The 25526-nt window shown below is 45.4% G+C and overlaps 1 protein-coding gene across 2 annotated transcripts in view; it reads right to left on the bottom strand.

The window, feature by feature from the left end:
- The window catches only part of CFAP299 (cilia and flagella associated protein 299), a 345532-nt gene that overhangs the window by 46943 nt on the left and 273063 nt on the right, over nt 1-25526 (bottom strand). For both annotated transcript variants that reach the window (XM_028743975.2, XM_028743976.2), the window contains exon 4: nt 7261-7403. In XM_028743975.2, coding sequence (XP_028599808.1) covers nt 7261-7403 — 143 coding nt within the window. The remainder of the gene's footprint in view (nt 1-7260; nt 7404-25526) is intronic.

Below are 25526 nucleotides of genomic sequence, written 5' to 3'. Positions count from 1 at the left end.
AACTGAGACTTGACCAACTCCGGACATTGTCGTTTCAGATGCGCTGAAGACCCACATTGGAAACAACGCCTAACAGCAAACGCTGACTCCTCACTGGTACGCTGCTTTCGCTCCACCTCTGGCACGGCATGAGAACTCCTTCCAAACCGCCCGCCTGTAGAAGCCTCTGCAGCCAACGACCTTTCTTGCCTCTTCTGCCATTCTTCAATCAAACGCCCAGTAACGTAACTGACGGATAAATCATGCTCCTGCATGCCTTCTAGAGACAAAACTAAATTATCCCAGCTTTCCGGGAGAGAACTCAAAATAATAGCCACCTTCTCCTGCTGGTCTAACGCACAGTCTCTTTCCTGTAGCGCAACAAACTTTAACTGTAAACTGTGTAGGTGTTCCTGCATTGTAACCCCAGGCTGTAACATTGCCTTGTACAATGCCTTGCGAATGAACAGCTTGGAAACCGCTGTCTCACGCACATGGAGTTCTTTAAGTGCTTGCCACACACCTCTAGCTGTCTTGATTCCCCTCACATACGGCAACTGGGAATCTTCCAGCCCCAAGACAATTGTGGCCCTTGCTCTTTGGTCTTTATCGAGGTCTTCATCATCAGGCTTCACAGGAAACTTACTCACCACTTGCCAGAGACGATCCCTCTGCAGCACTGCCTGCATGCGTTCCGACCACAGCAAGTAATTGGAGTCATTCAGACGCTCAAAAGCCATCTGAACTGGTTGTGAGGCCATCTTGAGAGCGATGTCCCTGGAACCCGGAACCAGCTACTCACGACCACCGAGAGAGAAAACAGGAACCACAGCACCCAGCACTCACACGCTGCAGCTGTTGTCCTTGTGTCCGCTGCGTCACCAGCTCACCACGGTCAGGAACCAGCCAGAGAACAACAACTTCTGGAACTACTGGAACCAACGCCGTTGATGCTGACACCACCGCAACTCAGGCTGGCAGCACAATGCCCATAACCTCATGGAACTTTGAAGTGTCAGGCATAGCCCTATTGGCTTTAGCCCAAACGTAGCAGAGTTTTCCTGCACAGCGAGGAAGCTAGTTGCGGCAGTAATGACAAGTCAGCTAGACTCAGAATAACTATTTACAGGATTTATTAAAAGGAGAAAATAAAACCAGCAGAGTTTCTGCATACAAAACAAAGCAAAATAAACCCTCTCTTTCTCTCTCTCTCTCTCATAACCATACACAGCACTTCTACTCCTAACAACACCTCACTTCAAACTGAGCTAGCAATCCCTTGATAACAGAGTTGAGTGCTGGTCGTTAACCAATCAGAGTGAGTAGTTTCTAGGTCAAGCAGACCTGGGCTTTCTGCCAAGAGTAAATTGACACCAGCCTGAGTTAATTGTGCGAAGCTAGAATCTGCAAGTTTCCCACGAGAACCAATTAACAGAAACTGAACAAGAGCTGCTTGACAGTGGGACCAACTCCCTCAGGAAGTGGCGGACTCTCCTTCCTTGGAGCTTTTAAGCAGCGGTTGGATGGCCATCTGTCATGGATGCTTTAGCTGAGATTTTTGCATTGCAGGGAATTGGAAGAACTGACCCTTGGGATCCTTTCAAACACTGCAATTCTATGATTCTAAATCTTTTGCAGAACCATTCATCACCATACACTCCTGGTACTAAGTCAAAGTGTGTATAACCGGAACAAGCACATATCTGTCTCAACCCCACTTTCCTCTGTGGAATCTTCAATCTGAATGAACAGTCAATAAAATTGCAAATGTGGTTCGATGCAAGTAAGTGTCCACTGATGGATCTGGGGGCAAAGAAATCCCCCAACTGCATATATACACTAATGGGGTCTGGGCTGGCAGTGGCTGAGGAAGGAAGGGATATTGAGGTCATGGTGGATAGCTCAGTGGAAATGCGAACCCTGAGTGGTGCAACTGAGAAAAGGCCAATTCCATGCTAGGAATCACTGGGAAACAAATCCAAAATAAAACAGCCAATATCATAAAACCACAAATAAATGATGTGGTCACACTTGGAAATTTGCGCACGATTCTGGTCCCCACATCTCAAAAAGGAAACTGTGGATCAGGAGAGGGTGCAGATGAGGACAACCAAAATCTCCAGGGGGGTGGCAGTTCCCCTACTGGAAAAAGCAAATTTTGATCAGTGAAGTCTGCCAGCGAGGGAAACATCTATTTATTTTTGTGAGACTATTTTTGGTGTTTCCCTCTTATAAACAGTTTAAGAGAAAATGTTCAAAGACACCTTTCCTTCTGACAATGACTGGTTCTTTTTGTTAATTAGATATTAAGTTCTCCTTCAGTATCTCAAAAAGACAAATATACTGATGTTTTGGGGCATGTTCATATTTTTTTAGACGTCACCATTATTAATCAGTGACCGGGTATATTAATCAACAATAAGCTCCTGAATGCCAAAAGAGAGTTTATATGCACATGTGCACAATATTATTCAGACAGAATCTTTTCAAGAAAAAAGCTGCTTCTGCAGAAGCAGTTGGAACCAGAGAAACGTAGAGGAAGACTGCTTAATACAGGGAAGCTGTGGCCTTTCAAATGTTGCTGAACTCCAACTCCCATTAGCCCCAGTCCACATGGGCAATAGTCAGGGATGTTGGGAATTACAGTCTGGTGGGCCACAGATTCCCTGTCCCTGATTTAATGAGATGCATTTGCTGCCACTGTGCTCTCTTGGGCTTCCCGATCAGAAGGTCGGCGGTTCGAATCCCCGCAACGGAGTGAGCTCCCATTGCTCTGTCCCTGCTCCTGCCAGCCTAGCAGTTCGAAAGCACGCCAGTGTAAGTAGATAAATAGGTACCACTCCAGCAGGAAGGTAAACAGCGTTTCCGTGCGCTCTGGTTTCCATCATGGTGTTCCGTTGCGCCAGAAGTGGTTTAGTCCTGCTGGCCACATGACCCGGAAAGCTGTCTGTGGACAAACGGCTTGAAAGCGAGATGATCGCCACAACCCCCTAGTCACCTTTGACTGGACTTAACCGTCCAGGGGTCCTTTACCTTTTTACCTTACAATTTATCTGACCACGTCACCCATAATATTTTTGGAACTGCTACTGTCCCATGTTCCTGTGCCCATGTGGGGGGGCTTGGTAAGTTTGCTAGAACTGTGGTAACATCGTGTGCATGTGAATGTGTGCGCCCCAGTCCACATAGAGTGGCACTACGGACAAAAGAAGAAGAAATGACCCTAGGCAAGCGCTTGGCTAGAAAGATGTGAAAGGGGACACCTTCCAAATTCAGAAGAGCACTGCAGGGACATTATGAGTTTGTGCTGGGTTTCTCACCCAATGCAAGCCAATGCAATTCTGGGCTGCATCAATAGGAGTATAGCATCTAGATCAAGGGAAGTAATAGTGCCACTGTATTCTGCTCTGGTCAGACCTCACCTGGAGTACTGTGTCCAGTTCTGGGCACCACAGTTCAAGAAGGACACTGACAAACTGGAACGTGTCCAGAGGAGGGCAACCAAAATGGTCAAAGGCCTGGAAACGATGCCTTATGAGGAACGGCTAAGGGAGCTGGGCATGTTTAGCCTGGAGAAGAGCCATGTTCAAATATATAAAAGGATGTCATATAGAGGAGGGAGAAAGGTTGTTTTCTGCTGCTCCAGAGAAGCGGACACGGAACAATGGATCCAAACTACAAGAAAGAAGATTCCACCTAAACATTAGGAAGAACTTCCTGACAGTAAGAGCTGTTCGACAGTGGAATTTGCTGCCAAGGAGTGTGGTGGAGTCTCCTTCTTTGGAGGTCTTTAAGCAGAGGCTTGACAACCATATGTCAGGAGTGCTCTGATGGTGTTTCCTGCTTGGCAGGGGGTTGGACTCGATGGCCCTTGTGGTCTCTTCCAACTCTATGATTCTATGATTCTCTTTAATCTTGCTACAACAAACCAAAGCAGTTAAGGGTGAATGCAAAGAGGGAATTGTACCCCACTGTTGGCTGCCAAGAACAGAAGCTAGGAAGATAAGACGTTTGCTAAACAGTCATTCCAGTTCAAGACGTGTAAGCAGAAAGAGGATAGTAGCACCTCTTGCACCCATCAGCACTCAAACAAAAGGGCTCCCCAGTGTCTCTGGATGTGGCTGGATGGGGGGCGGGGCATACAACTTTGACAGGAGAATCAGCCAATGATGACATCAGCAGAAAGCATATGGAACGCCAGTCTCTTAGAGTCTCTTGATAAAAGTGAGTGGAAAGGGTGATTCTAATCCTCAACTCCTATATACTGTCGTCCAAGGGGACGCGGGTGGCGCTGTGGGTTAAACCACAGAGCCTAGGGCTTGCTGACCAGAAGGTCGGCGGTTCGAATCCCCGCGACGGGGTGAGCTCCTGTTGCTCGGTCCCTGCTCCTGCCCACCTAGCAGTTCGAAAGCACGTCAAAGTGCAAGTAGATAAATAGATACCGCTCCGGCGGGAAGGTAAACGGCGTTTCCGTGCACTGCTCTGGTTCGCCAGAAGCGGCTTAGTCATGCTGGCCACATGACCCGGAAGCTGTACGCTGGCTCCCTCGGCTGATAAAGCGAGATGAGCGCCGCAACCCCAGAGTCAGTCACCACAGAGTCGGTCCACCCCAGAGCTGGTCCACAGCGCCACCCGCGTCCCTTTATGGATTATAAACAGGATTAAATATTCTATGGTCCTCACACTGAACCTGACAATGACCCTCTTGCCTTCTTGCCTTCCAAGGTTCAGTACAGGCACACCAGATTCCAGCCAACATTGTGGGTGCCCGGCACGTGTGACGTCACACGGCTGGGAACACATTAGACCCGGCATAGGCAAACTTGGCCCTCTAGCTGTTTGGGCACTACAACTCCCATCATCCCTAGCTAACAGGGCCAGAGGTCAGGGGTGATGGGAATTGGAGTCTCAAAACATCTGGAAGTCCGAGTTTGCCTATGCCTGCATTAGATCAATGCTCCACCATCTGCACTGTTTCTTCCCTGCTTTCAGATAATTTCACTCAGTCCTATCAGGATTGTGGCTTTATCCTGCACAAGGCTTTGGTCTTCTGCACCTTTAAGACCACCTCCTCTTCATTTACATTCTCTGATCTACTTCTCTTAAATACAAATACTTTTCTATCAAATACATGTTCATGATTATCCCATCTACATGCTAAATTTGGACAACAAGGGCACACAGAGAAACAACTTTGGTGCTTGCACCTCTGTTGTACATTCCCTTTCCCCTAGAGAATCAACAATGCGGGAGCTTGCCTTGAATGCCTTTTGAAAATATATGCAAGGTCATTTCTATTTACATTGGCTTTTGATAACCAGGAATAAGCTTTTAATTGGATCTGAGGCTCTGGCAAATGAATATGAAATAAATATGTATTTTGAAGGCAAGTTCACAGACTTCATAGCTGCAGGATTAAGTCATGACATGCATGCGTGCAACTACTTTCAGAGATAAAATGCCACAAATAGATTGCCAAACTTCAAAGCACAATGTTTTCCAGTACACTTAAGTTCACACATTCAGCTGCAAGTCACCAAACGGTTGTTGCTCTAGTTGTTTGTACTTGTTAGTTGCTTTCTCACAGGGCGACCCAACGCGACTACATTAAAATCAATAAAAAATTTAGAAAATTGTCCAGTAGCACCTTAGAGACCGACTAAGTTTGTTCTGGGTATAAGCTTTTGTGTGCATGCACACTTCTTCAGACGAAAGCTTATACCCAGAACCAACTAAATTGGTCTCTAAGGTGCTATTGGACAATTTTCTATTTTTTTATTTTATTTCGACTGTGTCAGACCAACACGGCTACCTACCTGAATCTAGTACATTAAAATCAGTTAAGAACCAATTAAAAAATCCCCCACAAATATATCTAAGTAGGTAAAAGGCAGGACTTACAGATCCCACACCACCAAAAAGAAGCCATGTTGCCCCCATTCAAATTAAGGGCCAAAAACCCAGGGCAAGAGAAAAAAGAGAGCATTTCACCAATGGGAGGCCACCACTAAAAAGACCCAATATTGTGTTGTCAGCCTATGAACACCTTGAGAAGGGAGCACAGGGAGAAGGGCTTCAGATTATATTGCAGGGAAAATGTTGAATAGTGCATGAGAAATTAAGCAACAGACATATACACATAAGCAAGCGTTAGAGCTTTCTGGTCCACATTCTTGATGTTACTCCACTACTCTTCCAGCTATACTGTTCCCTGGTGTGTTTTTTTTCAGAGTGCAAAATTCCTAAATGGCTTGGACCCAGGTAGCTACAGGACCACTGGTTTCCATATCAGACTGTCCACCAATTAAACCTTCAGAAGCGGCTCCGTTCCATGTCCTGTCTCTGTCTGAGGTTAAGTTGGTAAGCAGGCATTCACTGCTGCAGCTACGAGCTCCCTCGAGAACTGTACAGTCATATCTCGTGTTATGTTTGCTTCATGATACGTTTTTTCAGGTTGCGTCCTGCGGCGACCCAGAAGTACTGGAAAGGATTACTTCCGGGTTTCGCCGCTCTTGCATGTGCAGACGCGCAAAATGACGTCACACGCATGCGCAGAAGCGGCGAATCGCAACCCACACATGCACACACGCGCCGCAGCGGGTTGCGTTCTGCTCATGTTGCGAACGGGTCTCCGGAATGGATCCCGTTCGCAACCAGAGGTACCACTGTATTTCACTCCCCATTTTCCGGTTTCCTGGTAGGCCTGTTCTTTTTCCATTGGGCTTTTTAAAAACAACAACTAATAATGTGTTGTTTGGACTGTCCTCATTTGCTACTATGTAAATTGACTGTGTGTTGCTGTTAATTTGATTTGATTACTGTTGTTTCCATGTTACTGTATTACAGTGGCACCTCGGGTTACATACGCTTCAGGTTACAGATGCTTCAGGTTACAGACTCCGCTAACCCAGAAATAGTACCTTGGGTTAAGAACTTTGCTTCAGGATGAGAACAGAAATCGTGCTCCAGCGGCGTGGTGGCAGCAGGAGGCCCCATTAGCTAAAGTGGTGCTTCAGGTTAAGAACAGTTTCAAGTTAAGAACAGGCCTTCGGAACGAATTAAGTACTTAACCCAAGGTACCACTGTATTTGTAGCTCAGTTGTATGAACAATTAACATCGATACCTTCAATGGCCATCATCCAGAAGGCTATGGGCATGCATGGTTCCAACTAAAAAGGCAGAGATCTGAGAACAGGTCATGGCCTTCCCACAGATGTCAATGGAAACTTGCTATGCTAACCGTCTGTATTTCATAAATAGGAAGAAAATGAGCAACCAACCTCAGATCAGAGCGCCTGGGGAAAAGCTTCTTCTTGCCACTGAAATAGACTTCAAACTCATCCACCTTTAACCGGTGTGCATAATCGATATATGCAGATACTTCCTGGCCACGGATATTATGATCCCGAATGAAGATTATGGACTAGGAATGGGGGAGAGAGAGGAAGGGGATAGAAAAGTATGATTAAAATAAAGTGTCCAAACAAGAAAGACTTTTGCTATTCATATTGATTATTTGCTTTTGAGGACATGTACTATATTTCATGCTGTACTTTTCCAACCAAGCCCAAGGTATTATTATTATTATTATTATTATTATTATTATTATTATTATTATTTTAAATTTGTATACTGCCCTTCCTCCGAAGATCCCAGGGCAGTTCGCAACAGAGTGTATGTTTACTCCAAAGTAAGTCCCATTGAGTTCAGTAGGGCTTACTCACAGAGAAGAGCATGTTAGATTGCATTTTGCATTTGCAAAGAGTTATGCAAATATCAGTGTGTTTGTTCTTGCAGAAACGTGTTCCTCTGCTTTAGACAGAGAAAAAGATCACTCAAGGCCAAAGAGTGAATTCATGGAAAAGTCCTGGACCCAGCTTGCACTGCTTTTTGCACTAAGCCGGTCTGGCTTTCATAGCAAATGCATCCCAGAAAACACCTACAGTATCTAACAAGTAGTAGACTGACTCACAGCCTTGGAGACCCACTGTTAGAATGAGCCCCAAATTAATCAGTGAAGTAATATTTTACATTCTGCTCCGGCCTGTTTCCTATTTAGTTCATTATTTTCCATACATTGTCTTTCCACTTTTACAAAAGGAAGCCAGTATGTTTCCGAGCACAATTCAAAGTGTTGGTGCTGACCTTTAAAGCCCTAAATGGCCTCGGTCCAGTATACCTGAAGGAGCGTCTCCACCCCCATCATTCTGCCTGGACACTGAAGTCCAGCGCCAAGGGCCTTCTGATGGTTCCCTCCCTGCGAGAAGCCAAGTTATAGGGAACCAGGCAGCGGGCCTTCTCGGTAGTGGCATCCGCCCTGTGAAACGCCCTCCCACCAGATGTCAAAGAGAAAAACAACTACCAGGCTTTTAGAAGACATCTGAAGGCAGGCCTGTTTAGGGAAGCTTTTAATGTTTAATAGACTATTGTATTTTAATATTCTGTTGAAAGCCGCCCAGAGTGGCTGGGGAAACCCAGCCAGATGGGCGGGGTATAAATAATAAATTATTATTATTATTTGTTTCCAAACGTATTTTTATTATGAAAGAGTGGCAGCTTTTGTGTGCCTTTGTTTAACAAACCTACATTATACATGGCATCTTGCAAAGATATACAGGCAACAGAAATATGTCCTTACTCCAATAGCGGGGAAACAACGAATTACCTGGTAGCTACTTGCAACTTGAAATCGCCCGGAGTCAACCAGAGGAGGACTCAAGAGCCTTTGGCTCCCAGCCTATGCTTGAATAAACAGAAGCCACTGGGCAAGCTCAGTCAGGTTCTGATTGAATTGTCGTCAAATATTGAGCCAGCCCTTTGAAGGATAGAGCATCCTGCTCCGGGTTGCAAGAAGCTCTGTGGCTTCTGTCCATTTTTGTGCTGAACAAGATCCAGTAAACGAAGCTGAAGACTTGGAATAAGTGGATTTCACTTTGCTCTGTGAGTGTGGTCTTTGTTTCTGGGTTACCTTTTCCTTGCCCTGAGGCTGTCACAGGGAGAGGTGTGACCTGAGCTCTAATTACCTATTTGAATTCGCTAGGAAATTGCAGCTGCCTTCAGAGAAAATAGCCTTGAAGCTGCTTTTATAGAGAGAATATCTGAGTTACTTGGGGGGGGGGGGGACGACAGTTTAGAAATGCTAAGGGACTATCTAATACAGGGGTCAGCAAACCTTTTCAGCAGGGGGCCGGTCCACTGTCCCTCAGACCTTGTGGGGGGCCGGATTATATTTTGAAGGGGGAAAAAGAACGAATTCCTATGCTCCACAAATAACCCAGAGATGCATTTTAAATAAAAGGACATTCTACTTATGTAAAAACACGCTGATTCCCGGACCGTCCGCGGGCCAGATTCAGAAAGTGATTGGGCCGGATCCGGCGCCCTGGCCTTAGTTTGCCTACCCATGATATAATAATACACATATTCTTGGACTGAGCAGTGACAGTAAGAACAAGTTCCTGTCTTGGGTCCTGGGGAAGAGAAAGGACATGCGGTACAGACATTCCCTGGCAAAATCTGAATAGTTTTTGTTTGTATTCTAAATAGGTGACAATTGGGCAAAAAGGTTTCTGTTGTATCTTTGGTTGGTATGAATAGGGAACAGGATACTCTTGTGCAACTATGCTGCTGCTACTGTGCCTTGGGAGCCAATATTGACTGAAAATGGAGGGTATAAATACAATAAAGAAACTGTATTCTTTCTTTCTTTCTTTCTTTCTTTCTTTCTTTCTTTCTTTCTTTCTTGGTAAAAAAGAAAGAAAATCCCCAATATTTTGGGGCTTTCCTCTCTTTTTTAAAAGTTTGGTGATCGAAGACCTGATGCACTCTCAAAAGACCAAATTTAAAATCTCTACCCCCATAGAAACATTAAAATTCACATATGCATCAGTGGGAAAGAAAGAAAGATATGGGGCAGACAAGAAATTCAAGAAAGAACGGGAAAAGTTTATAATTTATTTAGGAGACCACTGTAAACAGATGAAAATGTTGGCAGGATTTTAATCCCACTTGTAATGTTACAAATATTATGTACAATATGGATAGATACAAAACATTTGTTGTTGTTGTTTAGTCGTTTAGTCGTGTCCGACTCTTTGTGACCCCATGGACCAGAGCACGCCAGGCACTCCTGTCTTCCACTGCCTTCCGCAGTTTGGTTAGACTCATGTTTGTAGCTTCGAGAACACTGTCCAACCATCTCGTCCTCTGCCGTCCCCTTCTCCTTGTGCCCTCCATCTTTCCCAGCATCAGGGTCTTTTCCAGGGAGTCTAAACGACACCTAACAAATATCAGTAACTTTTGTGAACTGATTTGCAAGGCTGCGATAATACTCCAAGTGGTTTTCAAACTGTACACCTCTGTACAAACTGTACAACTCTGGGGTCCCTGAGGCATTTCCGGATCATAACACAAGGGCAGACTCGCTATAGGAGACTATGCTATTGCTCCAGAATGTGCCCCAATGGGAGAATGTTGGAGGTGTCCAAGGAACCCTCTCAGTCTATGTGAGGCACAGCAGGTCTGGTCAAACTCCAATGGGAATGTAAACCAAATCAAAGAACACTCCCCTAATCCATCTACAAAGCATTGTTGCTGTTTAGTCGTTTAGTCGTGTCCGACTCTTTGTGACCCATGGATCAGAGCACACCTGGCACTCCTGTCTTCCATTGCCTCTCACAGTTTGGTCAAACTCATGTTAGTAGCTTTGAGAACACTGTCCAACCATCTCGTCGTCTGTCGTCCCCTTCTCCTTGTGCCCTCCATCTTTCCCAACATCAGGGTCTTTTCCAGGGAGTCTTCTCTTCTCATGAGGTGGCCAAAATTTTAGAGCCTCAGCTTCAGGATCTGGCCTTCCAGTGGGCACTCAGGGCTGATTTCCTTCAGAATGGATAGGTTTGATCTTCTTGCAGTCCATGGGACTCTCAAGAGTCTCCTCCAGCATCATAATTCAAAAGCATCAATTCTTCGACAATAAGCCTTCTTTATGGTCCAGCTGTCACTTCCATACATCACTACTGGGAAAACCATAGCTTTAACTATACAGACCTTTGTTGGCAAGGTGATGTCACTGCTTTTTAGGACGCTGTCTAGGTTTGTCATCGCTTTTCTCCCAAGAAGCAGGTGTCTTTTAATTTCGTGACTGCTGGCACCATCTGCAGTGCTCATGGAGCCCAATAAAGTAAAATCTCTCACTGCCTCCATTTCTTCCCCTTCTATTTGCTAGGAGGTGATGGGACCAGTGGCCATGATCTTTTTTTGATGTTGAGCTTCAGACCACATTTTGTGCTCTCTACAAAGCATAGGAGCTCCAAAACAGGCGTGGAGGAGTGTTCTTTAGAATTGGGTACATGTCAAAACTAGGAAGCTGGATCCTGGTGGCAGAAGCAGGAACCCTGGAGTTGTGTTTTTATATGGGGGCATGTGAAACTGGGGTGGGGGAGACAACAACTAATTCGGAGGAGGGAATGCAGCACAATAATTGCATGTTCTGAGAAAGCTGAAAGTCACTCTCTTTGGCTCCTGGAGTAAAACAAACATTTGCCATTTCCACACATCAGGGAGATCAGTCAGATTTGGAGGATGGGAAGAATGTGAGCAGGGAAGCCATGATACCACTATTAAAATAATGGTGCATATGTGGCTAGGGTATTTACCACTGTAAATATCCCAGACTGGAAAGACCAGAAGGATTGTATTAAAAAGGGGGGGAGAGGTGCCTCAGAGTCAAAACTCAGCAATGTATTTTCCTCCCCAACCACTGCTGAGAAAAAGCCTCAGAAGAGGAAAAATTGAGCTGTGATAAAAGAATTTCTAGCAGAAAAAGTATTTCCTCTGAATGGCAAGAACTGTAATAAATGATACATTGAAGCTGCGAGGATAAAAGACAGAAAGCTTGTTGTGAGTATATGAATAATTGCTTCATTAAAAAAAAAAAGCAGAAGTAACAGATTAAAAGCAAACACCTTAAATTACATGGGATGTTCCAATGTTTAAAAAGTTGGCAAAGTGTACTCTGTCTTATGTTCAGTGTACAACATAAAGGACATCTTTCAACTCTCATCTGATTGTAAAATTAATTTCCTAAAGTAGGTGTTTTCGCACAAATCTGCCATGTGAAAAATGACAAAAGCTTCACAGCTCTACAGGGAAGCAGCCTGGATGTCTATCAGTGTCTCTTAAAAAAAAAATAAAAAAAAAAAATCTTCAAACACTCTATCAAAAATATTTGAAAGAAAAAAGAAATCCTGTGATAAAGGTACAAAGGCTTCCTTTTGCTTTTGATCCTGTATCACCTGTCAGCATTCAACTTCATTGTTCTTTTCGCCCCCTTTCAAAAAATTCATTTAGAAGCACTTTATAAGCACTTATAAAGCTTTCATTCATAAAACTTACAAGTGCGTTGGACGGATTCTCTTAAGATGTTCTATCGCTTTTCAGTTTTGCCACACCTTTCCGCCTCAGAGGAGGTAGGTTTATAGGCAGTCTTTTCAACATTTCGCCCCTTAGCGTGACCAACAGCAGACAATGTGTTTCATGCATTACTGATAATTAAACAGTCAGTGTGAATGTCACAAGATGACTTTTAAGGGTGTGGGTGCAAAGCCATTTCGAGGCGATGGGATGCACAACCAGTTCAGTCTCCATGGCGCTTGCTCCCATCCCAAGCTCACCTCCAGCACTTTGCACACAAAGCACATTGGCTCATTGCAACATCTCTGCTCTGCCTTCCATACAAAATTCCCAGGGGGGTCTTGCGATATCAGTTAAAACATCGCAATGAAACAAGACAGCACACAGAAGAACAGCAGCACCCGGTAAGTCGAAAGCATCACTAAAACAATAGAAGGCCACGTAAAAAATCACCAAGAGCTCAGGTAAGTTAGACAGTTTCCACCTGGCACCTAAAAGCCATTCAAATTGGTTGCCACATAAAGAAGGGAAGGGAGTTCTTCTCTTGCATCCTCTCATGTCAACTCAGGAATAATAATAATAATAATAATAATAATAATAATAATAATAATAATAATAATAATACTACAGTGGGACCCCAGGTTAAGTACTTAATTCGTTCCGGAGGTCCGTACTTAACCTGAAACTGTTCTTAACCTGAAGCACCACTTTAGCTAATGGGGCCTCCTGCTGCTGCTGCGCCACCGCTGCATGATTTCTGTTCTCATCCTGAAGCAAACTTCTTAACTTGAAGCACTATTTCTGGGTTAACGGAGTCTGTAACCTGAAGCGTATGTATTTTTATTTATACCCTGCCCTCCCCGGCCAGAGCCGTGCTCAGTGCGGCTAACACCAGTAAAATTACAGTAAAAACATAAGGGGGGGGGGGAGGACAATTTAAGATACAGGATAAAATGCAATTTAAAATGCAGCCTCATTTTAAAAGTAGCCCATAGATCAAAACCATAAGGGGAAGGAAACATAAGGGTCAGACTAAGTCCAAACCTAAGGCCAGGAGGAACAGCTCTGTCTTGCATGCCCTGGGGAAAGATGTCAAGTCCCGCAGGGCCCTAGTCTCTTGTGACAGAGCGTTCCACCAAGTCGGGGCCAGTACTGAAAAGGCCCTGGCCCTAGTTGAGACCATTCTAACCACCTTGCGACACCCAGACCTAGGCCTCTAAGAAGCAGCTTAATATCAGGGCAGCTTTAATGGGAACCAAGGGCTCTTTGGATATTTGGGGATCCTAGACTGTCTTAAGAGTCTTAAGAGTAACCATGGGTGGTGGGGGGGATACGGTTGAGAGTTGGAATAGTCTTCTAAAAATAAATAAATCAAGAATATGCAGTAGGAAAAAAAACAGGATATTAACTCAGATTACACAATATGTTTGTTTGTTTGTTTTTAAAGCCCTATCACACGTAACATTTATTCGTTTAAGGGTGAATAAAGAGATATAAAAGAAAAATTGGGCAGATGTTCCCTTTAAAATACAGGAGAGAGAAATTCAAGTCTTTTTAGATCTGCAGTCGGAAATTTCCAAGAAATGGAAGGATTTATAGTTTTTAACAATATGCTATAAAAAGGGGAAAAAATAATTATTGATGTGGGACACTGTTTAAGTTGAATGTAGATTTTTGCCCAGGCTAAAGCGCAACAACTTTTAGATAATGATACTTCTGCTTCTTCTATGACAAAATCATAGGCTCTTCCATATTTGATAAAATCTTTTATCATTTTCCTTTTTATGCTTCCCCCCTGCACTTTCTGAGGGGGATTAAAAATAGATATATAAAAGTTTTGTCACTCAGCGCCATGGGTTTAAACTCTCATAATAAAAGGATCAGGGATAGAAGGATATATAGATATATATGAAAAGGTGGCTTTGATAATACTGCAAGACACCTAGATCAAATAAGAAGTGGGGGATAACTATTAGATGGTTTAAAATTGGGGAATGTTTCTCAGCACGTTCAGAAAAGAAGACGAGGCTGCATTGCTTTTCCAGCCTTCCAACACCCCATGCTGTTGCCATTTGCAAGAGCGAGAGGGGCACGACTGGAGGGACATTGGCATGGTGTGGCTGCAAAGACAATCTGATGCTCCAGATGCTGCGGCCGGACTGTGTCAAGCTTCCAGCTGTCTTGCCCCAATCTCCATAAAAGGCAGCAACACACAGTGTTGGGATGCTGGGAGAAGAAGGAGAAGGAGAAGGAGAAGGAGAAGGAGAAGGAGAAGGAGAAGGAGAGTTTGGATTTGATATCCCTCTTTATCACTACCCGAAGGAGTCTCAAAGCGGCTAACAATCTCCTTTCCCTCCCCCCCCCACAACTAACATGCTGTGAGGTGAGTGAGGCTGAGAGACTTCAGAGAAGTGTGACTAGCCCAAGGTCACCCAGCAGTTGAATGTGGAGGAGCAGGGAAGCGAACCCAGTTCACCAGATTATGAGTCTATCACTCTTAACCACTACACCACACTGACTCCCCACCCAGTGTGGGGTATCCCCATTGTGGAGAGCCATGTATCCCCACCCTCTCAGCTCCACTGTAGCCATTACTGCAAACAACAACAACAACAACAAAAACCCACCTCCATATTGGATTTGGTATATGGATGAAGAATCCAGAAAGTCTGCTTGATTTAGGATCAGGTAACTTCACAAACCTTGATGGCAGAAAGTGAGTAGGAGTGAAAGAGGAGAGCGCAAAATATGGTCTGAAGCTCAACATAAAAAAAAACTAAGATCATGGCCACTGGTCCCATCACCTCCTGGCAAATAGAAAGGGAAGAAATGGAGGCAGTGAGAGATTTTACTTTCTTGGGCTCCATGATCACTGCAGATGGTGCCAGCAGTCACGAAATTAAAAGACCCCTGCTTCTTGGGAGAAAAGCAATGACAAACCTAGACAGCATCTTAAAAAGCAGAGACATCACCTTGCCAACAGAGGTCCGTATAGTTAAAGCTATGGTTTTCCCAGTAGTGATGTATGGAAGTGAGAGCTGGACCATAAAGAAGGCTGATCGTCGAATAATTTATGCTTTTGAATTCTGGTGCTGGAGGAGACTCTTGAGAGTCCCATGGACTGCAAGAAGTTCAAACCGTATCCATTCTTAAGGAAATCAGCCCTGAGTGCTCACTGGAAGGACAGATCCTGCAGCTGAGGCTCCAAGACTTTGGCCACCTCATGAGGAGAGAAGACTCCCTGGAAAAGACCCTGATGTTGGGAAAGATTGAGGGCACAAGGAGAAGGGGATGACAGAGGACGAGATGGTTGGACAGTGTTTTCCAAAGGGGAAAAAATAGCACAATCTAGGCCTCCACACTACTGGGCTCATTTTGCACCGGAGGGTAGAGACTCACACCAGTCCTCTACTGTGCTATGTCACTCATGCCTTGACTGACTGCATAAGCCAGTGTGTAGTTAGTTATGTGAGAAAGTTTTGCTCCTTTGAGGGCCTACACCATTTGTAGGCAAACTAAGGCCCAATCACCTTCTAAATCCAGCCCACGGACAGTCAGGGAATCAGTGTGTTTTTACATGAGTAGAATGTGTCCTTTTATTTAAAATGCATCTCTGGGTTATTTGTGGGGCATAGGAATTCGTTCATTTTTTCTTCTTCAAAATACAGTCCGCCCCCCCCCCCCAAGGTCTGAGGAACAGTGGACTGGCCCCCTGCTGAAAAAGTTTGCTGACCCCTGGCCTACACAATAGCAAACAGTCCTCCATGAGAAATCCTATTTTGGTGTACGTATTCAAGTGGAAAAGCGGGACGGAAGAAAATCTGGGCTGGTGGGGAAATTGAAGCCTTAGCCATGCCACCTGGTGAAAGAGTCTTCAATGGGGGGGAAAAAGTTGAAGAGGTGCCAAATAAAAGGTAAACGACTGGAAAGCAAAAGGGAGACAATATTTAGGAGTCAATTATTAACTCATTGAGGACGCTTTCTTTTTTTAAAAAAACACACACAACCCACCAAAACACGGACAGTTTTGCAGGTGCTGCCCCAAGGCCCTGAAACAACAATTTGACTGAAAAGGAGAGGCTTAAAATACATTACAAGTTAAAATAAATTCTTAATGACAGACCATTTATTTTTTCTTGAATACTGTTTGGCCTAATTTGTCACCTGTGGATCAGGTTACATCTAGCAAAAATACCACCGGGCTACGGCAGCGAAGGAAGCGGACCTCCCTTCCATATCTTTAAAACAGATGGCCTTAGCTGTTCTGCTCTGGAAAAAATGTTGAAACTGACGGATTTGCCCAGAAGAGGGATGAAAGCCGACTAGGATATTATCTCACGTTTCACGATGTTGCCTGCATGAAATACAAGGGTGCTGGTTTCAAGGAAAGGAAATTGTTAGCGGCTAATTTTTCAAAACACTTTTGCTGGGAGATTCACGCAAGGCTGTCACCCCAGTACAGTGATCTCTGCGTAGAAGGAGACTCTCATCTGCTCCTGTATAAATACTCCCCCCTTCCCTAGTGAAATTTAATATAAGTGAAACCAACTTCTTTGGGCATCTAGGGCTGCAAGTTTAGCTACTGAAGCCCCCTTTTTGAAAGTGTTCATCACCTGTTTCTTCCTCCCGAACAGGCAATGAGTGACAAAGTGGACTGTCAGCATAGCAGGTGTACTGTATGCACACAGATTCTGATATATAGCTGTGCACATGGAACCTGCCGCATTCGGAACAGATATCTGAAATACTCAAGGTCTTGGCTTTTTTGTTGCTAAAAAGAAGCAGGTTTCTCAAGCTCTTGCTTTTGTGAGTGGATTCCACCCCCCCTTTTTCCATAAAAAAAAAAAAGCAAGCTGCGAAATGAATAATGTTAAGGCTAAATAGTTGGAAAGCTTTTTGCTCTGCAGGACTTGTTCTATAGTGACCCCGGTGGCTGTTAAGATCGGTTCGGAAAAGTGAATAAAATCAGAACACCTTGTGAAATGTTTAGAGATTGCTAACTGCACCCCAACAAGTGAGAGGATCAAAGGAAAAGATGCTTGCTCCCTAGGCCATTGCTCCTGAGTTTTTGTGTAATTTTTTTTTTTAAAAAAAACACACCACATGCACAAAAGTTCAGAGGCACACATGAAAAAACAATAATCAACCCCCCACCACCAACCGCCCCCCTTCCTTCTGCATCTCAGAAGCAAGATTGCAGGGGAGACAGTGGCTGGCTGAGCAGCAGATGTCGCAGCTTTTAAGTCTTCAAAAGAAAAGCTTCTTCCCTGTACAGAAGAGGAACTGTTTTCCCTGTGTGTGCAACATGTGCTTTCCAGTCAACTATTATCCACAGTGTTCCACAGCTGCTGCTCTGACTGGAGGAAGCTCAGCAGACTGCGGATTTGCTTATCTGTGTAAACAGGGTGTTGGCTGCATTTGCAAGTAGTAATTCACAGTGAGAACAGGCTCCTGAGTGTGCGTCCCTGTATTCATTCAGATGGCATTAAAAACTGAAAAAGCTTTCTGTACTTCCCGTGCACCACCAAAGAAGCATGGACAGCAGGCAGGCAGGCAGGCAGGACTAAGCAGTAAGAGCAGTCAGAAGGGAGCTGGGCTAAAAAGTCAGAACCAAGGGACTTAACCATGAGCCCAGCAAGCCCTACTAGCTTGGGGCTGGGGCTGGTCAGAAGACCCTCCAAGTGTCCCTATTTTCCAGGAACAGTCCAGGATTTACAGAAGCTGCCCCCGGTTTCTGATTTGAACCTGGAATGCTCCACTTTTCTTAAAGATGCTCCTATTTGCATCGGGGACACGGGTGGCACTGTGGGTAAAACCTCAGTGCCTAGGACTTGCCGATCGCATGGTCGGCGGTTCGAATCCCCGCAGCGGGGTGAGCTCCCGTCTTTCGGTCCCAGCTCCTGCCCACCTAGCAGTTGGAAAGCACCCCTAAGTGCAAGTAGATAAATAGGTACCGCTTTATAGCGGGAAGGTAAACGGCGTTTCCGTGTGCTGTGCTGGTGCCGGCTCGCCAGAGCAGCTTCGTCACGCTGGCCACGTGACCCGGAAGTGTCTTCGGACAGCGCTGGCCCCCGGCCTCTTAAGTGAGATGGGCGCACAACCCTAGAGTCGGACACGACTGGCCCGTACGGGCAGGGGTACCTTTACCTTTATTTGCATCGGAGAAATGTTGGAGGTTATGGTGCTCTCAGGTGAGGAAGAAGAAGAGGAGGACATGGAGGGTGCTGTTGGTGTGGAACAGGCTGATAAGGAAGAAGGGTCTCTCCACTCCTTCACCTTTAGAGGCTGGGGGAGCAGAGGCAGTCCCACTGGCTCCCTGTCCTGCCCCATCCATTGTTGTAAACAAAAATCTGCCCTTTTCCCCTTATGGGGTATCCAAGAGCCCATATAGAGTCCTTACATAGGTTCCCTCTTGGTAGGAGAGAATAACAGAGGCCAACCAGAGAATATTGACAAGCAAAGCAGCTAGTAAGCCTGATCTTCATTGGTCTGTTGCAACAGGGTCCTCACTCACCACACGCAGGAGGGAGGAGGAACCCAGAACAATGGTGTGCAAGGCCTTATATAGACATTTTAAATTCCCTGCCCTGGAGTTCAAGACCACCCTTCCATACATCATATATACATCACAGAAGGGGTGTAACCCAAGACCACCACCCCAGATACATCATACCTATACCACAGAAAGGGCGGTCTACAGCAGAAATCTGAGTGGTTTGTTTACCTCCTGTCTGCCAGGTTACCTGTTTAATGATCACTTGATTGGATTGCCTGGGGAGCCTGGCCAGTCTTAAAGACTTAGTTCCTGAGCCAGGTCACAGCCTCACACCCTACAGTATTTATATCTTAAATGTGCCCTTACTACAGGATTTGTGAAGGAAAAGACAATGTGGAGGCTTTTCCATTTTCCTTTGATCTTGCAGAGAAAACATTTGCTCAGTTTGGAAATCAAAATGGTTTCAGGTTGGTCTTCCTGTGCTGATCTATGTACATGCTTGGTTGGTACACTTATGAACATTTAACATATATTTAAGACCTCAAAATTCCTATCACACTGGAGAGCAGAGAGATTCCGCAGCAACAGGAGAGGGTTGGGAGGGGGTGATGGACAGCTGGAAGAAGAGGAGGAGCCCGGGGGACTATCTTCCATCCAACTGCCAAGAACCAGGTGCCCCCTCAGCCATTGGTAACAGACCCACAGTCCTCGCCTCCGAGCAAACCACTCTCATAAGGAGATCCTTGCGAGTCTGGGATTCCCGATACTGTTCTTAACTCTTTAGCCATCCCTGTGTCTGTAATCTGTACCACTGCCAGCCTTGAGTAATGCTTTCTTTCTTACTTGTATGGAAGAGATTATGTCATAGTGTTTGGGACGGGAGCCCCAAAAGGACCGAGACAGGAGTCAGACGGAGAAGCACACAGGAACCCAACAGATGCAGGAAGACTGTTGTTGCTCAGGCAAAGCCGCAGCCCAAACAGAAAGCTCTTTACACCCTTCCTGTCAGGGTCACCTAGGCAAAGTGCCCTCTGGCGGACCCCTTTTGTGGGTCAGGGAACTCCAGTGGGCTTATCTGGCAGCTGAGGTGGGCACCAACAGTGGTGGTGCGAATCAGTGCTGGGCAGCTTGAAGCTGCCATGTTAGTTTCCCCAAATGTCCCAGAGTGGCAAGGCATTGTTGGAAATTTAGGTGGGAGCTTCCAGCTACTTCTTAAAGGGAGGGGGCATGGCAAAATTTTACTGGGCGCTGTCTGCTGTGCATGGGATGGCATTGGGCTAGGCATGCTTCCTGTTCAAAAGTCCTCAATTATTAGCCTAGGTGGGTGGGCCCAATCCACAGCCCGAGGTTACTTCCCTGCACTAGAATTGGGGTACATGACTGGCCCTGACCATCACGGTCAATTTTCAGGGGTGGTGGGAATTGTAGCTGTCTTGAGGACATTATGTTGGCTACCTCTGCCCTTAAAGGTGCTCCAAATGGCAGACTTGGTCAGCTGTGTGCAGAACCAAAGTTCTTGCCCAGTTATTCCTTACCACAATGAAAGTAAAAGGAATGGGGTAGGTGAAACATGTGCTGTACCCTCTCTCTCAGCAGTACAGCAGTTCTCTGGACTATAACCCAGGAAAGTCTAGTAGGTGAGGTATGGGTGACAGTTTGAGAAGTGATTAAGACCTGATGGTGTGGTCCCAGTGCAATGTCTTCTGAAGAGCTTGTGGGAATGCTCCTGAATGTTTAAGCTGCAATGCGAAAATTATCCTTAAGTCACATGATCAGTGCTGTCAATTTGCTTTGCCTAAAGCCAGTCTAAAGACTGTGAAAGATATGGTTTAAATAATAATAAAGAAAGATTGGCTACCATCTGATGTGTAAAACTTCTGAATGATCTTTTCTACCTGCTCCAAACAAGAGCTTCTTTGACTTTGCTATTTTCTTTTAACATTTTATGTCTTTCTGCTCCAGGTATCTTCAGGTGGCAAAACATCACTTGGGTTTTCAATCTTCCTCCTTTTTGCAGTGGACTCCCACGTCAGAGCACACTTAGCCAAATACATTGAAGAAGAAAAAAATCCAGCGAACTTGGCTTGGCAGATTTTGACGCTCTCCTTTGATTTCTAACGATGTTTTAATAACAGCTCTCTGCATCGGCAAATAGGTTCTCTTTCGTTCACTCAGCTCAAGAGCCTTGTACCCTTATGTCACCTGTTTCTAGGAAATCAAGGAATGTCCTACGTGAAGCTGTAGGCAGTATTCCCATCATTAGGACTGGGTTAAAGACAGGAGGGGAAGATTTCCTAGAGGATTTTTACTAATGAATTAGGGCGGTGTTTTTTGAGATGGTATTAACTGGTATGGAGCACTGACACCTCTTTTCTTGCTGCCATCTCACCCATGGCACTTTTATCAATATATGAGAACTGGCACCTCATTTTTTAAAAGTTTCTAAGGTTAAAAAAACTTGAAGGCAGGACTGAGAAGGGGCATGGAACAGGCAAGACATATTGGTATCAACCACAGTGTGCCACTGATGCTGATTTGAGTGTCTGATTGGAGGAAGCTATGTCAATATTTAGCCATTGCAGTCAGCCTGCAACTTATGCACATGTAACTTGTGAGCATTAAGTTTTATGCACAAGGAAGTGGGCGTCCAGGGGGAAAAAAGCTTTGGCAACCCCACCCATCATGGCACCCAATCTGTTTTGACTTCAGGCGCAATCTCTGGAAGGGAGCCCCTGCATAAATTGTGGCCTTGCTGTGTAGTCATCATGGATGGCAATTGGTCAAAGCAGCAATGCTTACAGAATAATCTGCAGGACCTGGTGGAAACTTGGCAGTGCTCGTTGGAGAAGCCTTGATGAGCAAAACATGTCCAGATCTGGCAAAACTGGATTCCATGCTCTCTCTTTGGTGATCCCTCGTAGCCAAGTAAGATTGCCTTCCATATACACGGTTTTAACAGTGAGTCCATAAGTGACTGTGGAGGCCAATTCTGGATCCACACGTCCTTCCACATTGGGGACATTGGTTTCTGGGCAGGGGTTGATCATGGTGAGGGTTTGCCAAGCATGCCTTCCTCTTAGCATTTCTCCCCCTTTTGTCCTGAGTTAAAGTGTCTTCAAATCCATGACACCTTTGGCTGTTCTCCAATTGGAGCTCTTGCAGGCCAGTGTTTCCCCGTTGATGGTGTTTATACTACATATTTAAAGATTTCCCTTGAGAGAGTCTTTAAATCTCTTTTGTTGACCACCAGCATTACACTTTCCATTTTTAAGTTCGGAGTAAGTAGTTGCTTTGGAAGACGATCATCAGGCATGACCAGTCCAACAAAGTGGATGTTGAAGAATCATTGCTTCAGCACTGGTGATCTTTGCTTCTTCCAGTACACTGGTATTAGTTTGCCTGTCTTCCCAAGTGATGTGTAAAATTTTTCGGAGACACCGTTGATGGATAATGCCTGGAGCTTTGGGATCATATCACAGCAATGTGAGAAGAAGGCTCAAGGATAAGTTTCAATTCTGGTTTCAGGTCCTGGTCCATTTCTGAGTAAGGTTAATGGTTCAGCTGCATGCCTACCTCTGAATACCACTTTACCCTTTTGGAGCCACATGGTAGCCATCAGGGAACTGGATTATGGCATTATACAAACAGAAAAACCTAACTGGTTAATTTGCCATAATGTGCAATTTGAAGCAAGGGATAATTGCATTAAACAGATGTGATATACATAGGGTGGAAATAAAGGAAAGGGGGGGGGAGAGAAACACTATCTTTCAAAATGAAAGATATTCAAAATTCTTCAACAACCTTTCTATACCATTTGCAGAAAAAACACACACACACACACACACACACACACACACACACTCTAAAACCCCAACCCCCAAAGCATGAAGGCAACATCTGCCCATCATCTTCAGAAGTTCTTTGGAGTAATTGCTTAAATTATCTTTGTTAATGTATTTCCTCCTTGTTAATCGAAACGAGCAACTCATATTGATATGCTTTTGTTAATAAAAGATTTCCTGTTTGAGGCTTTGCAATTAAAGAACAAACATCCTCTTTCCAAGAATTTGAAGAAAACTTCCAAACATCTGCAAACGTTGTTTAAGGTTTTTCAGAGATCTTTCATATGTGGATTTCACCAGAGGCAGCAGCTGCTGCCAAATAGAGGCTGAGTCGGTGAGGTAAACATGTACTTGCCAGCACTGCTGAGTGGCACCTGAAGAGGCAGGACTTGAGCCAGCAAAGACGAGTGATGCTACCCACCTGTGTACACTGCTATGGGCCTCTGCAAAGGCAGAACCTACACTGTGCAAAGGGGACGCGGGTGGCGCTGTGGGTAAAAGCCTCAGTGCCTAGGGCTTGCCGATCGAAAGGTCGGCAGTTCGAATCCCCGCGACGGGGTGCGCTCCCGTTGCTCGGTCCCAGCGCCTGCCAACCTAGCAGTTCGAAAGCACCCCCGGGTGCAAGTAGATAAATAGGGACCGCTTACCAGCGGGAAGGTAAATGGCGTTTCCGTGTGCTGCGCTGGCTCGCCAGATGCAGCTTTGTCACGCTGGCCACGTGACCCGGAAGTGTCTGCGGACAGCGCTGGCCCCCGGCCTCTTGAGTGAGATGGGCGCACAACCCCAGAGTCTGTCAAGACTGGCCCGTACGGGCAGGGGTACCTTTACCTTTACCTTTTACACTGTGCAAAGAGTCCAAAACACAGCAAAGCTCGAAAGCTGTGGATCAGGCATTGATTCTCTACTAACCATACCAACAAGGGGCCTCTAGATAGGTAGTACAAACATGGATGCTAAGCCGACAGACCAGAATCTCATGTGACCGGAGGCAACCAATCCTATGCCCCATAGCTTTATATATAGCTCGGTCTGGACAGTTCATGAAAGGTGAGCACTAGGGCCCTGGTCCTTCAGATGGGTTGACCACCTCCTCAATCTAAGCACTCTCCAGCTGGAGAGACATCCAGGCATCTGGTTGGCCACTGCGAAAACAGAGTGTTAGACCACATGGCCCTGTGTCCTGATTGGGCAGGACTCCTCTGATGTTCCCAAATCCCTGCCTGAAATGGAAACTCGCGGCCAGTCAGTGTAGACAATATTAAGCTAGTGAGACCAATAGTTTGACTCAGTAGAAGGTGGTCTGCTGGCAGTTGCTAGCAGCTAGTATTTCCATGGGCCCTTTCAGCTGCTGATTGGTGGGAGTCCTCAGGTATTGCATTATGTATCTCAGCAGAGGCGGTGGCTGTTCTTCAGTAGAGTCCGAAAGTACATTGATTGGCCAGGTACAGACTATATATGCAGAGGAAGCCTGGAAAATTGGGGCTTAAAGGTCATGCTTGGAGATCAAAACTGTGCAAGAGCTACCCAAGTGTTAGTCAAGAGAGATTTCCCCCACTGGAGCAGCACAGAAAGCACACAAGATCTGCATCTTCAGCTTGGCACGAGGTCATTCTGCATCACACTGATTCTGCATTTAAGGGCACAAGGCACAATCCCCTTTGATGTCGATGGGAGTGAAGGGAGAGTAACTGTGCATTGAATGGCTGTCATCATTTGCACATCAACCAGTCAGACAGCTGTTACCATGTTTGAGCCAGGGCTCTAAATGATGCTAAAAGAGGATCCTACCTCCTAATTTGGGGCCCTGTGCAAAGTATGCCACCATTAATACATTTTCCAGTACAAGTTGTTGTTTGATGGTGTGCCTTAACTGCATACTATTGTGTGTTTTAAGCCTGTTATGAGCCAAAAATATAATCACATGCAAATTACATTAAACAAGTTGAAACACACAGCAATAATAGCTGAGAATGTGGATGCTGCAGCTGATCAAAAATTAGCTGCTGCAGCCACCCGGAAGCCTGCTTGGGAGAGAGGGGACCCCATATGAACCCATAAAGCCTTCAGGCAACCCCTGGACCAGGTGTGTAGCTTTCAGAATCCCTAAGAGAGGCTCCCTCTTGTGTCTTCCCCACCTCTGAATGGGCTAGACAAGCTTCAGTTGAGTAGCAAGATACGTTCCAGCACCAAGCCAATTGGCAGACCAATTCTGCGCTACAAAGATGCTTGCAAACTTAACATGAAGGCTGGCAACATCAAGTCTGCCATGTGGGAATAAATTATTATTATTATGTTTAATAGACTATTGTATTTTAATATTCTGGGGAAACCCAGCCAGATGGGCGGGGTATAAATAATAAATTATTATTATTATTATTAGTGGGAACCCCTTGCAGACAACCACAGTGCCTAGAGACAGACAGTCAAGCTGCGCATCCATAGCAGTGACCAGAGGAGAAATGGCCGCTGGGGACAAGCGTAGAGAGGAGAAACGCCACGGTGGGTCTGCACAACTGGACACCTTCATCTGCCCCAGCTGCAACAAAACATGTCTCTCCTGCATCAGTCTCTACAGCCACAGCAGGTGCTGCAACCACCCAATGGCACACTCCTCCATTGTCTCCAGAGACAGATGGATGCCAACACGGTACGTTGACTCCAGAACTTGCATTACGCTACCCTGTTGAGGTTAAAGGTAAAGGGACCCTTGACCATTACGTCCAGTTGTGGACAACTCTGGGGTTGCGGCGCTCATCTCCGCCGTACAGCTTCTGGGTCATGTGGCCAGCATGAC

Source organism: Podarcis muralis, chromosome 9 (assembly GCF_964188315.1).
Source record: "Podarcis muralis chromosome 9, rPodMur119.hap1.1, whole genome shotgun sequence".
In the NCBI taxonomy this organism is placed as follows: Eukaryota; Metazoa; Chordata; class Lepidosauria; order Squamata; family Lacertidae; genus Podarcis; species Podarcis muralis.
The sequence above is the reverse complement of the archived record's forward strand: the minus strand, read 5'-3'. Positions and strand labels throughout refer to the sequence as shown.